Below are 15,181 nucleotides of genomic sequence, written 5' to 3' on the forward strand. Positions count from 1 at the left end.
TTTCTCTCTCTTTAAGTGAAACAGTTCACCTAAAAAATGAAACTTTCACCATAATTTATTCTTTTGAAACCGTTTCAATAGCTTTCTTTCACGTAGCACAAAAGGAGTTATTCACAGGAGAATTTTGGAGTTGCTCTTTACTATACAATGAAGGTGAATAGTTACCACAGCTATCAAGCAATGGTTATTCTATCAATAATTCTATCACAAAGGGAAATTTTCATATGGCTTTAAACCACTTATAATATACCATAACATTCATTTAAACTTCTTATTTAATGTTTCACAACAGAAAGAAATGACTCGAAGGAGAGTATAACATTAGTTGCATTTACTTGCATTTCCCACCATTTGAAACCAGACCAACAACTACATCTGAAAAACAGCTTGATGTTAAAATATCCATATAAGTCTGCATTTTTTTTAAATATTACAAAATTGTTGCAAAATATTGTATTGTGGATTCATGTTGAGATATTATCGTATTGTGAGATTTTAATATTGTTACATCCCTCATTATTAGTATCATTACATAAAGTAATATATTTCTGTCACAATTTCTTCAAGTTAAACCATACTTTTATTATGACAGGTTGCTGTGAAGACCTTTGAGTTTCTGTTTGAATATGATATGATGATAGTTTTTGTCACAAGAACTGGTAAAATTCTCATGAAGTGACTCTCACAGCAGTTCTAGAGATTGTTTATGTGTTCATGTACTCTTATATTGAGGCAACAGAGGCTGAAAACACAGCAAGTACTGTCGTAAATGAAACCACATGTTTTTATGATTGGATTCCATGATTTCATCTATGTTTTCCACATTGTGAAATGATTTCATGATTTATTTGTATGTTAATGTTAGTTTCTTTGTAGTATTTGTATTATATAAGTATAAAGCAGTATTATTATAATGTCAATCAGCATTAAAATAACAATATTGTGTTGAGACTGATATGAATATATTGTTTAGATTTATATTAATAATTTAAATCTTACTGTTATCAATCCATGCTAACTGGATCAATGTGTGCCAAAAAAATAAGGCTAAAAAGAACAAAAAATCGTGAAATAGTTCACCTAAAAAATGAAACTTCCACCATAATTTATTCTTTTGAAACCGTTTCAGTAGCTTTCTTCCATGTAGCACAAAAGGAGTTATTCACAGGAGAATTTTTGAGTTGCTCTTTACTATACAATGAAGGTGAAGAGTTACCACAGCTATTAAGCAATGGTTATTCTATCCGTATTTTCAGTGAATAACTTACATTTCACAAAGGGAAATATGGCTTTAAACCACTTATAATATACCATAACATTCCGCTAAACATCTTATTTAATGTTTCACAACAGAAAGAAATGACTCGAAGGAGAGCAAATGTTAATATTATTATCCTAACCTTGCAAGATTATAATGTTAGGTGCATTTATTTGCATTTCCCACCATTTGAAACCAGACCAAAGCAACTAAGTAAAAAAAAAAAAGCTGAAAAACAGCTTGACGGATGACTTTGAATAAAACAGAATGTCTGGGTCTTGATTTTTTTTCTACAGTTTTTACCATCTTAAAAGTGCAACGTTCATGGTGGGACATTTAAAAAATGACACTCTGCAGCAGCAGGAGATGAAATTAAAGAAACGACTTTTTAGAAAAGCTTTTACCGCGCAAACGGTGAAGGCTCAGCACGCTGCCTGCATGCTAATTCAAGTTTGGAGGCCAAAAAGAGCAGAAATATATTAAAGAATAAATCTAGATCAACCTTGCTAATCAAATCGTTGTACCTTAGTAATTCCTCGTTTTACTCCAGCAGCTGTAGGACTCTGGCTGGGCCTAAGGGCCAAAACCGTGTACTGGAATCAAGAAAGGAAGAAAAGAAAAACATCAGCCCTTAACCAGCATCTGCAAAGACTCCCCTGCCTCCTTCCCCATGGCTTGACCTCCATGCTGTGCTGTGCTGAAGATCTTTCCCTGGAGGTAAGCTGAAAATACCCAGGCCTCTAGCTAGAGCTTGACAAATGGACTCATTTGCTGAGTAGGTGATCTTAAAGGAATAGTTCACCAAAAAAAGAACGTTCTGTCATCGTTTACTCACCCTTGTATCAGTCCAAACGGGCACGACTTTCGTTCTTCCAAGTTTTGAGTGCTCTTTATGGGATTTTTATGGCACTTTTTCGTCTTTATTGAAGCTTGACAGCCACTATAACCGTTCCTTGGATGGAAAAGAGCAGCGTCAGCATCTTCTTTGGTGTTTCACAGACAAACTAGATTTTGAATTTTGAAGGAACTGTTCCTTTAAGAACATCTTAGCTGTCATGTTATTAGGCTCTAATAACAAAAGTTTATTTTTTTCCACGTCTTTATTTGTCTTTTTTTAAAATGTCACAATAAATATTGCATCATGGAATTTATATTATTAAATTTATTAAAAAGATATTATTGTATTGTATTGTATTATATTGTATTGGAGTTTTTGATATCATTACATCCCTAATTATTAGTATCATTACATTTAGTAATATATTTCTGTCACAATTTCTTCAAGTTAAACCAAAATTTTATTTTGCTGTGAAGACCTTTGAGTTTCTGTTTGTGTATAATTTGATGATTGTTTTTATCACAAGAAAATGTAAAATGTGCTTAAAGTGACTCTCAGACCAATGCAACTATGTTAAAAAACAGCTGAAAAACCGCTTAGCATACACTTTAAAATATACAAAATTTTCTTTTTTCCAAGCCTTCATTTGTCTTTTTTTTAAAATATAAAAATAATTATTACATTGTGGACTTCACATTGAGATATTATTGTATCGTGAGTTTTTGATATCATTACATCCCTAATTATTACTATCATTACATTTAGTAATATAGTAATATATTTATTATACTAAATTTAATATATTAAATTTAGTAATATAATTTCTGTCACAATTTCTTCAAGTTAAACCAAACTTTTATTTTGACGTTATTATCCTAACCTTGCAAGATTATAATGTTAGTTGCATTTATTTCCCACCATTTGAAACCAGGCCATCGCAACTGCGTAAAAAAAAAACTGCTGAAAAACAGCTTGATGTACATTTTTTAAAATATACAAAATTTTTCTTTTTTCAAAGTCTTTATTTGTCTTTTTTTAATCTCACAATAAATATTGCATTGTGGACTTCATTTTGAGATATTTTTGTATCGTGAGTTTTTGATATCATTACATCCCTAATTATTACTATCTTTAGTAATTTATTTCTGTCACAATTTCTTCAAGTTAAACCAAACTTTTATTTTGACGGGTTGCTGTGAAGACCTTTGAATTTCTGTTTTTGTATGATTTGATGATTTATGTGAGATAAGTTCACCTAAAAAATAAAAATAGTTCCAATAGCTTTCTTCCATGTAGCACAAAACGAGTTCACAGGAGAATTTTTTGTTGCTCTTTACTATACAATGAAGGTCAATAGTTACCACAGCTATCAAGCAATGGTTATTCTATCAATATTTTTAATGAATAACTTATATTTCACAAAGTGAGGGTTTCATATGGTTTTAAACCACTTATAATATACCATAACATTCTGTTAAACATCTTTTTTAATGTTTCACAACAGGAAGAAATGACTCAAAGGAGAGTAAATGTTATTATCCTAACCTTGCAAGATTATAATCTTAGTTGCATTTATTTGCATTTCCCACCATTTGAAACCAGACCATCGCAACTATGTTAAAAAAAACATAGTTTTTTTGTCTCTTTTAAAAATATCACAATAAATATTGCATCATGGACTTTATTTTGAGATATTATTGTATCATGAGTTTTTGATATCGTTACATCCCTAATTATTACTATCATTACATTTAGTAATATATCTCTGTCACAATTTCTTCAAGTTGAAACAAACATTTATTTTGACGGGTTGCTGTGAAGACCTATGAATTTCTGTTTTTGTATGATTAGATGATTTTAATATTTTCAATTAATAACTTACATTTCACAAAGAAAAAGGTTTCATATGGTTTTAAACCATTTATAATGTACCATAACATTCTGTTAAACATCTTATTTAATGTTTCACAACAGGAAGAAATGACTCGAAGAGGAGTAAATGTTAATATTATTATCCTAACTTTGAAAGATCATAACGTTAGTTGCATTTATTTTTATTTATCCTTTATTTTACCAGGTGATGTCCCATTGAGATAGTCAAATCTCTTTTACAAGGATTTATACACTATATTCACTATAACTGTTCGTTGGGTGGAAAAGAGCAGTGGAAAAGAGCATCTCCTTTGGTGTTTCACAGACAAACTAGAATGATTTTCAAATTTTGAAGAACATCTAAGCCAAATTAAATTTGCTGTCATGTTATTAGGCTCTATTTCTTGTACTGCTGCTGAGAGGAACGCTGTTGTACATTGCAATGCAGAAAACGTCAGGAGTTGTTAGCGACATCTCCCAGAAGGCTCGAGAAATTGTTGCGAGACGCCCCACCGATGAGGTGCCTGTATTAAAATAATGTTGCGGATAAAAAAAAAAAATGCCATACTGCACTGGCCTGTTAACATGCAAATCACATCTCATTTTCACAGAACGGCAAAGCGAGTGAGTCAGTGTGAAACTGTATGAGCTGAATGCCAGGCATGATACTGAGAGAAAGCAAAGCATAGAAACAACAGATAGTAAATTATGTAGTCACGGTGAAGAACACGCAACTACATTTCTATTTTTGGTGGCGAGCCACGGCAAATGCGATTTAATGAGCTCTGAATGTATACCAATGACCTTGGTATTGATTTTTAGCTGTGTTGCGCATGGTGTTGTGTTTATTAAAGCAGTTCTATAGCAATGATACATGGTAATAGTTTATAAAATACAAAAAGTAAGTAGTTAGGGTTGTAGAAAAAAATATTGAATTATATTTGCATTATATTTGACATTATTTTCATCACAGTTAGGCATAGGTTCCCATTCTTGTTATTGTAATGTGAGAAAATGTGTTTTATTTTAATTTAAATTTGGTTAGAGTAATACAAATGTATTAAAAACAATAAGAATTACAAAATAAAGTAATTTAAGTCTGATATGACAATTTATATGCTTCATAATGTCACATTGCAAAATATCCAAATTTTTGTGACATTGTCGACTTCATTAGGGTACTAAAAGTTTTTTATTTGTCTCATTTTTAAAGCGAGCTTTTTGTATCTAATTTAATGTTAGTTTTTTTATCATTGTTTGTGATGTTTTTTATTAGTTTTTATCGCTGAAAAGTGCTTTAGTGATGGCCTTAGGCCTCTATAAAAGCTAATTAAAGTAATTAAAATGTATAATTAAAAAAATAATACAACTTCTACATTCTAATAAACTATTCTTAACAAAGTTAATGATTGAAAATGAATTAAATCATCCACTTTATTAACCTAATGAGATTCACCATTATAAGAATTACAAAATAAATTCATTTAAAAGACTGATATGAGAATTTATGTGGTTCATAATGTCACATTGCAAAATATCCTAATTTTTTGTGGCATTGTTGACTTCATTAGGGTGCTAAAAGTTTTTTATTTGTGTCATTTTTAAAGTGAGCTTTTTGTATCTAATTGTATGTTCGTTTTTTATCAGTTTGTGATTTTTTTATTTGTTTTTATTGCTGAAAAGTGCTTTAGTGATAAAGCTATAAAAGCTAATTAAAGTAATTAAAATGTATAATTAAGAAAAGAATACAAATTCTACATTATAATAAACTATGCTTAACGAAGTAAATGATTAAAAATGAATGAAATCATCCACTTTAATAACCTAATGAGAATCACCATTAAAAAAAATTGTAAGAATTACAAAATAAATGAAATTAAAATGTATTTATGCATTTAGGGTTAAATGTGCTTCATAATGTTAAAAGTAAAATATCCTACATTTTTTTATGGTGAAAAATTACTTAAACATGTTTTGTGACATTGTAATGACTTCATTAGGGTGCTGAAAGTTTTTTATTTGTGTCATTTTTAAAGCAAGCTTTTTGTATCTAGTTTTATATTAGTTTTTTTTATCATTGTTTATGTTTTTTATTAGTTTCTGTTGCTAAAAAGTGCTTTAGTGATGACATTAGGTCATTATAAAAGCTAATTAAATTAATTTAAATGTATAATTAAAAACAAATACAAAGTCTGCATTCTAATAAACTATTCTTAACAAAGTAAATGATTAAAAATGAATGAAATCATCCACTTTAATAAACTAATGAGAATTGACATTAAAAAATATAAATATTTAGGGTTAAAGTTAATGTATGTATATATATATATATATATATATATATATATATATATATATATATATATATATACTGTACACACTGCATTCCAATAAACCATTCTTAACAAAGTAAATGATTACAAATGATTTAAATCATCCACTTTAATAATATAATGAGATTCACCATGAAAAATAATAAGAATTACAAAAAAAAATCTAAGTAAATATATTTATGCATTATGGTAATGTGAATTTAGGGAGAAATGTGCTTTATAACATTGCAAAACAAAATATCCAAAACATATTTGATTGAAAAATCACATTTTTTTGCGACAGTTATGGCTTTATTAGTGCGTTAAAAGTTTCATATTTGTGTAGAAACTAATTTTTAAAACTGTCTCCACCAGCATAATGTTTTATCTTATACAATGTATTTTGTTATTGTTTATGACATGTTATGTTGGTTTATTAGATTCTTTAGCCAAAAAGTACCTCAGAGACTTCCTTTGGCCACTATGAATGCAGATTAAGGCTTCACTGAATTAATAAAAATGTAACAGAATGTTTTTTTTTATATTTTAATAATTTCTACATTCCAGTAAATCATTCAGTTTAAGTAGAAATGTGCTTTATAATGTCACAAAACAAAATATCTTACATTTTTTTAATGTGAAAAATGACTTAAACATGTTTTGTGACATCGTTAAGGCTTTATTAGTGAGCTAAAAGTTTCATATTTGTGTAAAAACTAATTTTAAAACAAATTTTCTCTGCTAGCATAATGTTTTATCTTATACTATGTCTTTTTGTCATTGTTTGTGACATGTTATGGTGGTTTGTTAGATTCTATAGCAAAAAAGTGCCTTAGTGACTGCCTTAAAAAAATTTTTTTTTAAATTCCATTAAACTATTCTTAACAAATTGAATGAATAAAAAAATAAGAATTACTATTAAAAAATGTCTGCCAATTTAGGTCACAAAGCAAAATATCCTACCATTTTTTTGAGGCGAAAAATGACTTAAACATGTTTTGTGACATTGTTAGGCTTTAAAAGTTTCACATTTGTGTTTAAACTAATTTCCTCCGCTAGCATAATGTTTTATCTTATACTGTGTCTTTCGTCATTGTTTGTGACACGTTATGTTAGTTTATTAGATTCTATAGCCAAAAAGTGCTTTAGTCACTGCCTTAGGCCTCTATGAGAGCTTCATCGAATCAATAAAAACACAATGAATATTTTTAAAATGTTCTACATTATAATAAACTATTGAGCGGCCTTCTGCATTTATTCCTTGCTGGATCTCTGATAGATGACAATGAGAGTGATTCCATTAGCCACACGTTAAACTTATTGGCTTTTCTCGGCCCGTATGAAGGAAGCTGCAGATGGCACGCTAGTGGAAAGACCTGTAGACCTCATAGAGATGTTTATTAGGGAACACTCGTTCTTGCCACGCCGATGAATTATTCATAAAGCCGCTGTCTGAAGGCCTTGTGTATTCTGCCAGGACTTTCTTAGCTGGAATCGATCCGTGGTGGAAATTCTGAGCGATCTGCGACGTCTCCTCTGGCTCAGAGGTTTTAAAGGGCCATGTAGCTCATTTTGACAGATGGCACTCAAGAGGTACTCACTGTTGCTGCTTTGGAGACACATATCCTCTCCGTTATGAGCCTCAGATTGCTATTTCCTCTTAAGTGCACTCCATGTGAGGACAAGGTTCATCACTGAGGCGGCTTTTTGTCAATTTTTGATATATAATAGGGGATTTGGAATCCAAGGGCTCGCCAATATATCTCGCTTATGAAGGTATCTTATGGCACATGCCACTTGTGGTGAAATGCTCCAACATTTTAGCATTCAAGCACACTTAGAGCAAAAACATGCTGATTAAAGTGGGGAAAAATAGTCGGGTTGTCCTTGCGTTTGGAAAACATTGTGAAAACCATGGGAGCTTGTTTCTGCCCTGAGATAAAAATAGAGGTAATTGCAACATTTTATCTCAGAATTCTGACTTTTTCGCTTGCATTTGTTTGATATAAAAATGCAATTCTGAGATTTGTAAGATATAAACTCAAAATTGCACGATACAAACTCAAAATTCTGAAAAAAAAGAGAATTGTAAGATGAAAAGTCACAGTTACCCTTTTTCAAGGAATTGCAAGATATAAACTCAGAATTCTAAGAAAATAAGAATTGTGAGATATAAAATCAGAAGTGCGATTGGAGCTCGTTTCTGCCCTGAGATAAAAATAGAGATAATAGCAACATTTTATCTCACAATTCTGACTTTTTTACTTGCATTTGTGTGATGCAATTCTGAGAAAACAGGTCAGAATTGTGAATTTTTTTATTATGTGGCGGAAACAAAAAAATGCAAATGCAAAATATAAATTCAGAAGAAAAGAAGTCCGATTTCTGAGATATAAACTAAGAATTCTGAGGGAAAAAATAAGAATTGTGAAAAGTGTGAGGAAAAAAAAATCTTAAAAAATTGAATATGAGATATTAACTCATCAACATTGGTATAATCTCAGAATTGTGTGATATAAACTTGCAATTTTTATTAAAAATGTCAGAATTGTGAGATGTACATTTGTAATTGGGAGGTAAAAAACCCTGAGAAAATGAGAATTATGGTATATATTAATTCTGAGAAGAAAAGACGGAATTGCAAGATATAAACTTGCAAATGTGAGAATAAAGGTCATAATTGTGAGATAAAACATTTTTTATTATTATGTGACAGAAACAAAAAAATGCAAATTTGAAATATAAGCTTAGAGTTCTGGGAAAATATTTTTTTTTTTTAATATATTTTTTATTCCGTAGTGGAACAAAAAAAAGCATTTGTGATTCTGAGAAGAAAAGTCAGAATGGCAAAGTATAAACTTTATACTATTGTGAGAACAAAAGTCATAACTGAGATAAAAAGCAGTAACCTTTTTTATATTGTTATTTGGAGAAAACAAAAAAATGCAATTGCAAGATTAAAACTGCAAGATAAAACCTTGCAGTTCTGATAAGAAAAGTTGGAATTGCGAGATGTACACATCCACAAAATCAAGAATTGTAAGATAAAAAGTTAATTATCTTTTTTTATTTTTTTATTATGTGGTAGAAAAAACTGAATAATTGCAAGATGTATTCTCAGAATTTTGAGAATAAAATGTCAGAATTGTTTATTTTTTACTCTGTGGTGGAACAAAAAATGCATTTGTGATTCTGAGAAGAGTCACAATTGCAAGGTATAAACTTGATATTGCAAGAATAAAAGTCATAACTGTGAGAAAATAAGCAGTTTTTATGTTGTTATTTTGTGAAAACAAACACAATTTTTTGAGATAACTTGCAGTTCTGTTGGAAAAGTTGGAATTGCAAGATATAAACTATAAACTAGATATAAAGTCATAATTGTGAGATAAAAAGTTGCAAATACCTTTTTAATTTTTAATTAAGTGGCGGAAATAAAGAAATGCAATTACGAGATATAAACTTAGAATTCTGACAAAATAAGTCAGAATTGCAAGGTATAAACTCAGAATTGCAGGATATAAAGAATAAAAGTCCTAACTGTGAGATAAAAAGCAGACACCTTTTTTATGTTGTTGTTTGGTGAAAACAAAAAAATGCAATTCCAAGATTTAAACTGCAAGATAAAAACTTGCAGTTCTGATGAGAAAAGTTGGAATTGCGAGATGTAATTATCCAGAAACATCCACAAAGTCCAGAATTGTGAGATTAAAAGTTAATTACCTTTTTTATTTTTTATTATGTGGCAGAAAAAAACTGAATAAATGAAAGATGCATTATCAGAATTCTGAGAAGAAAAAGTCAAAATTGTGAAAAAAAAGTCTTAATTACATTTAAATTTTTTCATCCCGTGGCAGAAACAAACACAACAGAATTGTGAGAAGTAAACTCAGATTGAAGCTCAGAATTGTGACATAAAACGGGATAAAAGCGTAATTTGTAACATGCATAATTGTAAAAAATATCAATTTGTAATCACAAGGGAAAAAAGTCAGAATTGTGAGATGAAAAGTCACAATTATCTTTATTAATTTTTACTCCGTGGTGAAACAAAAAAATGCATTTGTGATTCTAAGAAGAAAAGTCAGAATGACAAGGTATAAACTTGCTATTGTGAGAATAAAATTCATAACTGTGAAATAAAAAGCAGTTTTTATGTTGTTATTTTGTGAAAACAAAAAAATGCAATTGCAAGATTTAAACTCTAAAATACATTTTTGAGATAAAAACTTGCAGTTCTGTTGGAAAAGTTGGAATTGCAAGATATAAACTTGCAACTGCAGGAATAAAGTCATAATTGTGAGATAAAAAGTTGCAATTAAATACCTTTTTAATTTTTTATTAGGTGGCGGAAACAAACAAACACAATTACGAGATATAAACTCAGAATTTAGAGAAAGCAAGTCAGAATGGCAAGGTATAAACTCAGAATTGCAGGATATAAAGAATAGTCCTAACTGAGATAAAAAGCAGACACCTTTTTTATGTTGTTATTTGGTGAAAACAAAAAATGCAATTGCAAGATTTAAAATGCAAGATAAAAACTTGCAATTTGATAACGAAAGTTGGAATTGTGAGATGTAAACATCCAGAAACATCCACAAAATCCAGAATTGTAAGAAACTTAATTACCTTTTATATCTTTTATTATGTGGCAGAAAAAAAAATGAAGAAATGAAAGATGTATTCTTAGAATTCTGAGAAGAAAAAGTCAGAATTGTGAAATAAAAAGTCTTAAATACATTGGCAGAAACAAGCTTCCACAGAAAACTGCCAGACAGAGCTGTAATCCCTGCATATTTGCTCCGCTGAGTGGTTTCAGACTGTGCAAATTATGCGATTGTTCTGATTAAATGTGCTCCGCCGGTTGTGATTTTAATTTGAGCTACTCCGGGAGATGAAACGGCAGAAGTGATTCCTCTGTGAGACAATCTTCAGGACGGATTTAATCCTAGCACTCACTAGTACTTCCAGTACACAAGCCACATTTTAATGCTAAACGACAGGAGCGCTGTGGTCAGCCACTGCTGTGTGATTCCTTTTGCAATATGAATTATTAAGACGTTTATAAAGCAGCACTGGAATAATGCCTCCAGTGATTTATTCATCCTGTGCAAATAAGTATCATTGTGTACCAGAAAATCTTGCTGGGCGAATATCACAAACAGCATGCCTGAGTCATGTTTCATATTTCCTAAAATGAATTAAAATATATATATTTTTATAATCTGTTTTTGGACGATTCGTCCATCTGTGTCCATTAGTGTCATATTTACATTTAGTCACTGAGCAGACGCCACCAGATTATTATTATGATTCAATAATTTTGAATTTGACATTCATCTTACATCTTCACAACAAAGATATTATTATCACTTGTTGGTTAAATAACATTAGCACCAGCCCTGACCACAGGGTTTATTTGAATGCCGTATTCTCATTGCACAATGAAGCATTCAAGCAAACCCTGTACAGCAAACCAGAAATTGCGGTACATGTTCAGAGACCGTCCCAAATAGGCTGATATATTGTTTGACAATATCTCTCACTGAATTATTTAGTAGGCCTCCGAGCTACTTGAAATGCCACATTTGCATTCGTATTCAGAAGTGGTTATTGCTTTCCGGTTGGTTAATCTGCTCTGCCATCCACATGTTAGCAAAAGAGTGACAAAATAAAACACTTTTAGGAGTTTTCGAAGAAGCTTTTTACTCCGAATATCAAAGTGCATCCTCCTCTTCAGCTCTACACGTCCAGATGCTGCCGTTATTTGTCAAAACAAATATGCTGTGAAGAGTTTTGATTAAATTTCTGCACATCTAAGTGCGCTTTCATGCAAGGCAAAGTTGTGTGTTTCTCCCGCACTAAGTAGAGATTAATTTCGAACGCATTTTCATTTATCTATAATGAATTTTCCTTTGCTTTGCAACATATGCAGTGTTATTGCAAACAGCATTTATCATTGGAGGTCAATATGGTTTCGTTTTTCTAATGCAACATGTCCTAATTACACGATTGGTTGTGTTTTTTATGCTCTCCAAGGGTTGTTTCTCTGACCTTAGCACATGGATTTCAAGACTTCAAATGAAGAGGTAAGCATCACTTTATATCCCGCTGTTGAAACACTAAAGTAAAGTAGATAAAGTAGGGTTCCAATACTACTTGTAACAGATCTATTTTAGCATGTTTGTTGAACAAAAACTCTATCCAAATAAATGCTGAAGTCGTGGAGCGAGGCAGGAGCACATCGATCAAATAAATGGATTTGTTGACTTTCCACTGGGGAACAAAGATGTTAGGTCAAAAACGATTGCTTTAATTCCCCTGTCTGCAGACTAGGATAGAGTTATTTAAACAGCCAACAGATTTACAGTTTCATTCTCCAGAATGCTTTTAATTTTCAAGGACTTAATGTAAGGATTCGAATCTGTCATAGAAAATGAAAGCCATGTACCATCTAGCTATAACAAAATGAATTAAACTCTGTGAAGATATGGATTAATTATTGACTGAATAATCAATATTTGGGTATTTTAAGTGTCCTTTGCCGTCATTATGCACAATCTTTATGCTGTTTTATGTTTTGATGTACATATCTATTAGACGGCTCTTGATTTTGATTGGTCAACAGCACCTTCCAGTGGTCAGATATTTGCTCACCCTTATAATTGTTAGTATTAGTAACAGTTTAATGGGTGGGGGATGGGCGATATGGCAAAAATATCTTATCACCATTTTTTTTTTCCGAAATGTCACGATTCACTTTTTTTTTCACGGCGAGACACTGCAGGTGAATAGGGTAAAAAAATTTACTTGTAGTTATCATCTTACTTACCCAGTTGATTGATTACTTTGATAATTGCAAACATTTTTTGCATTACAAGTTTTCTAAAATGTTAGGTTTAAATATGCAAATGAGCCATTATTTAATGAAATATGCACTAATTTGCATAAATTTCTAGTACAAAAATCTAAACACTGGATGAAATCAGTTTCAAAATTCTTGATTCATTTTTTTGACATGTTAGAGTCAAATGTTTTTACAGAGGGGATTTTGGGGATTCAGAAAAAAACATTTTTTTTAACCATTTTTGGGGGGGGAATAAAATGTTGTATGAAATCAAGGAAATCATATATGAACAAATCCCTTTGTAAAAACCTTCAGAATATAGACAGGAATAAAAATGTAAAGTTTGGTGTATGTAAGTGCTACTGAAGTGGAGATATTTATGGCTCAGCGTAGAAGAAAAAAACTCATTTTGAGAAAACGGCCTTTAAAAATATGCATTGTAATTGAAATCTATTGACGCAAATAGATAAATTGCTATGAAAGAAACACTTAAAAGTGTTTTTTGGATGTTTTCTTTCCACTAGTCTAAAAAACACTTTATGAAAAACCAAAAACTTGATAGGTGCATGAAAAAACAACGTTTTTGCCTGCAGTGTCTCCCCTTAAAACCAAAACCTTACAAGGTTACAAAATAGACAAAAAGAATGGCAAATATTTAGGCCAAAGTGGGTGAAGATAACAAATCTTTGTCATTATTTTATCCTTGTTATTAAAAAATAAGAGCAAAGATAGTGTACATGTTACAAATACACATAAACCCACAAACAGTGCTTTAATTTCCAGGTACAGTAGATGTGTTTATCAGTAGCATTCAAGAAATTGAATTAACAAATGTAAAAATAAAATACTATATACACTATATTCATAAAGTTCGTCAGTCAAGAGCAGTGAGTGATTTTTCTTTCTGTTTTAACGTAAAACATGTTGAACATAACTTATTTTGAATAATGTGGGTAACCAAACAGTTGCTGGTTCCCAGTTACTTCCATAGTATTTTATTATTTTTTTTTTCCCACTTTCAAAGTGGGGACCAGCTATTGTTATCTATATTCTTCAAAATGTGTGTCAGCACAAGAAAAAAAATTAATAGAGATTTGGGACAACATGTGAGTGACAACATTTTTGGGTGAACTGTCTATTTAATGTCAATCGGCAGCATGTTTCAATAGCATCTGTCGCTTTAAGAGCCGCTTTAATGCCGTTTGTGTGTACTAGTATAACTTTTAAAGGAACAGTTCACACAAAAATGAAAATCTGCTGAAAATGTATTCACCCTCAGGCCATCCAAGATGTACAGTAGATGAGTTTGTTTCTTCATTAGATTTGGAGAAACGTAGCATTACATCACTTGCTCAGCAATGGATGCTCTGCAGTGAATGGGTGCCGTCAGAATGAGAGTATAAACAGCTGATAAAAACATCACAATAATCCACAAGTAATCCACACAACTCCAGTCCATCAGTTGACATCTTGTGAAGTCAAAAGCTGTGTGTTTGTAAAAAACAAACCCAGTCATTAAGATATTTTACCGTTGAACCAGTGCTTTTTGCCAATAATCCATAATCCATAATCCATAATCCATAATAATGCTTCCTCCAGTGAAAAAGTCCATCCTCTTTTGTCCTCTCACATCAAAATCCACCCACTTATTTGATTAGAACAGTTTTTGCTTGTAAACAGTGCTTGATCAGTGCATATTTCTCTCCTGATTCACTGGAGAAAGCAATATTATGGATAGAGGAGTTGTATTTTAGCTGGAAGCAACAGTTTGATGTTAAAAATGTCATAATGATGGATTTGTTTATTACAACATGAATCTTTTTGCTTCATAAACCCTGAGGGTGAGTACATTTTCAGCACATTTTCATTTTTTGGTGAACTATTTCTGATTTTGAGAGAGGACCCGGTTTATCTCAACACTGCAAACTCACAGTTTTGTTTCTAGAAACGCAGCTGGCGACATCTTGCATCTCAGTTATGGATTACAGTGAAAATGACCTCAGACGACTTGATTATTAAAGGGGACATCGGATGCAAAATTTACTATTATA

General features: G+C 31.1%; 1 protein-coding gene across 1 annotated transcript in view; it reads left to right on the top strand.

Moving 5' to 3' along the window:
* Nucleotides 1-1,819: 1,819 nt before the first annotated feature.
* The window catches only part of LOC141300493 (gamma-1-syntrophin-like), a 53,326-nt gene continuing 39,964 nt past the window's right edge, over nt 1,820-15,181 (top strand). Inside the window, exons 1-2 of the mRNA XM_073830782.1 lie at nt 1,820-1,975; nt 12,323-12,372. Of these exons, the coding sequence (XP_073686883.1) occupies nt 12,346-12,372 (27 nt within the window). The 5' untranslated portion in view covers nt 1,820-1,975; nt 12,323-12,345. The remainder of the gene's footprint in view (nt 1,976-12,322; nt 12,373-15,181) is intronic.

This window comes from Garra rufa, chromosome 24 (genome assembly GCF_049309525.1).
Source record: "Garra rufa chromosome 24, GarRuf1.0, whole genome shotgun sequence".
Classification (NCBI taxonomy): Eukaryota; Metazoa; Chordata; class Actinopteri; order Cypriniformes; family Cyprinidae; genus Garra; species Garra rufa.